This window comes from Rhineura floridana, chromosome 11 (assembly GCF_030035675.1).
Source record: "Rhineura floridana isolate rRhiFlo1 chromosome 11, rRhiFlo1.hap2, whole genome shotgun sequence".
In the NCBI taxonomy this organism is placed as follows: domain Eukaryota; kingdom Metazoa; phylum Chordata; class Lepidosauria; order Squamata; family Rhineuridae; genus Rhineura; species Rhineura floridana.
The window spans coordinates 15,380,705-15,382,964 of record NC_084490.1 but is presented as its reverse complement, the minus strand read 5'-3'; the positions used below and the strand labels follow the sequence as shown (position 1 = coordinate 15,382,964).

At 42.5% G+C, this 2,260-nt stretch overlaps 1 protein-coding gene across 1 annotated transcript; it reads left to right on the top strand.

Annotated features, from left to right (window-relative positions):
* The first annotated feature begins 225 nt into the window (after positions 1-225).
* LOC133367484 (vomeronasal type-2 receptor 26-like) lies at positions 226-1,762 on the top strand. The gene is made up of 2 exons (XM_061591584.1): positions 226-304; positions 852-1,762. The coding sequence occupies exons 1-2, from the start codon at positions 226-228 to the stop codon at positions 1,760-1,762; spliced, it is 990 nt and encodes a 329-aa protein (XP_061447568.1).
* Positions 1,763-2,260: the final 498 nt, after the last annotated feature.

The following is a 2,260-nucleotide window of genomic DNA, read 5'->3' as shown; positions in this document are numbered from 1 at the left end:
GGAGACTCAGTGGTGACCTCTTCCCAGGCTTTGCCAAATGCCTTGAAGATACTGACCTGATGCCAATGTTGTGTCCTTATGATGATCTAATTCAAAGGAATTTAGCTGAGAATGAGAGCAATAAGGAAAAAATAGTTCATTTCCATCCCCAAAATGTCCTTACTTGGTTTCTATCAGATGATGCCCAGATCCAGCTGTGTCGAGAGCTGCCACCCAGGACAGAACATGTTCATGCAACAGGGAAAACAGGTGTGTTGCTATGACTGTGTTCGATGTCCTCAGGGGAAGATTTCATCCCACAGGGGTAAGTGAAAGAACTCAGGGTTGTGTGGGGAAAAGGTTTTACATTCCTAATACAGTAGGGCCCCACTCATAAGGCAGGTTACATTGTGAACCCCCACTGTAAAGCAGAACTCATTGAATAGAATGGCGTGCGATGCTCAAAAACCACCATAAAAGCGGAACAAGCGCCGTATGAGTGGGGCTTTAGACGAATTGCATCTAATTGAGACCGCTGTATTAGTGAATCTCTGTAAAGCGAAGCACCGTAAAGCGGGGCCCTTCTGTACATGTATTTTTGCAAACATTTAGGTTCCAGAATTTTCCTGAAAAATTTGCAGAAGTGTGAACTTGAAGGATATCTGCCTTCTCATGTCTGTAATTTTTTTTTTGTAAATGTGAATTGAGTATATTCAAATTAGAATCCAAGGCAAATGGAATGCCTTCCCCATCTTTATGTATTATTTCAACAATGTATTTTGCTTTTCATCAAGGTAATTAATATCTGGGAGCTAAATATGGAAAACATTGGTGTACTTGGGAAATAATGAGCCTTCGCCTCTTGCTTTCAGATGCAGACGAATGTGAGAGGTGCCCAGAAGATCAGTATCCAAACCAGAAGCAGGACCAATGTCTTCCTAAAGAACTAAGCTATCTATCCTATGAAGAACCCTTGGGAGAAGTTTTAGCTTCCTTGTCTCTTTCCCTATCTGTGATCACAATTGTCATGTTAGGGACCTTTAGTCTGCACTGGGACACTCCCATTGTGAAAGCCAATAACTGGAGCATCACATGCACCTTGCTGTTCTCTCTGTTGCTTTGCTTTCTCTGTTCCTTCTTATTCATTGGCCGGCCTGGGAAGTTGACCTGTCTCTTCCAGCAAACAGCGTTTGGCATCATCTTCTCCCTTGCAGTTTCTTGTGTGTTGGCTAAAACCATCACTGTGGTGCTGGCCTTCATGGCCACAAAGCCTGGAAACAGGATGAGGAAATGGTTTGGGAAAAGGCTGGCAATATTAGTCATAATTCTGTGTTCTCTTAATCAGATGGGCATCTGTGTTGTGTGGCTGGCAACCTCTCCCCCTTTCATAGAGTTTGATATGTATTCCCAGACTGGACAGATCATAGTGCAGTGCAACGAGGGCTCAGATAAGATGTTCTACATTGTCTTGGGCTACATGTGGTTTCTGGCCATTATCAGCTTCTTGGTGGCTTTCTTTGCCAGGAAGTTGCCGGATAGTTTCAATGAAGCCAAGCTCATCACTTTTAGCATGTTAGTCTTCTGCAGTGTTTGGGTGTCTTTCGTGCCAACCTATCTGAGCACGAAGGGGAAATACATGGTGGCTGTGGAGATCTTCTCCATCTTGGCCTCTAGTGCCGGCTTACTGGGTTGTATCTTCCTCCCCAAATTCTACATAATTATTCTGAGACCTGAGCTGAACACTAGGGAGCAGTTAGTAAGGAAAAAGAATGGTCACAGTTAAGGTTGGAAGTGATATTATTGACAGGAATAATTAACTCCTGTGATGATTGACACCATCCTGAGATTGAGGGAGGGGGAGGGTTTGGGGATAGAAGGCAATAGCTACTCTAAGGTTTAAACTGTTTAACTTAGATAAGGACAATTATTTTCTGTTGTAAAGCAAGATTCAGCAAGATTTAGATTCATGGAAGAAATGGGCGTATCTCTGTTGGGAAGTAAAAAGACTAATAAAAATGAACATTCTACCAAACATTGATCTGATGATGATCTTCAGGATGTTTTGGAACACTCCCATGGTGAAAGTCAAGAACTAGAGCCTCACATGCACCCAGCTCTACTCCGTGATGCTCTGTTTTCTCCTTGGAATTACCTCCCCTATGAATTAAGGCAGGCACAAACAAAGCTGTCATTTTTATGTCTTCTATAAACTTATTTTCTCAGGTGTTTGCTTCATATCAATGTCAATTAGCTGTAACAACTTAATATGCCTGTTTTTGCC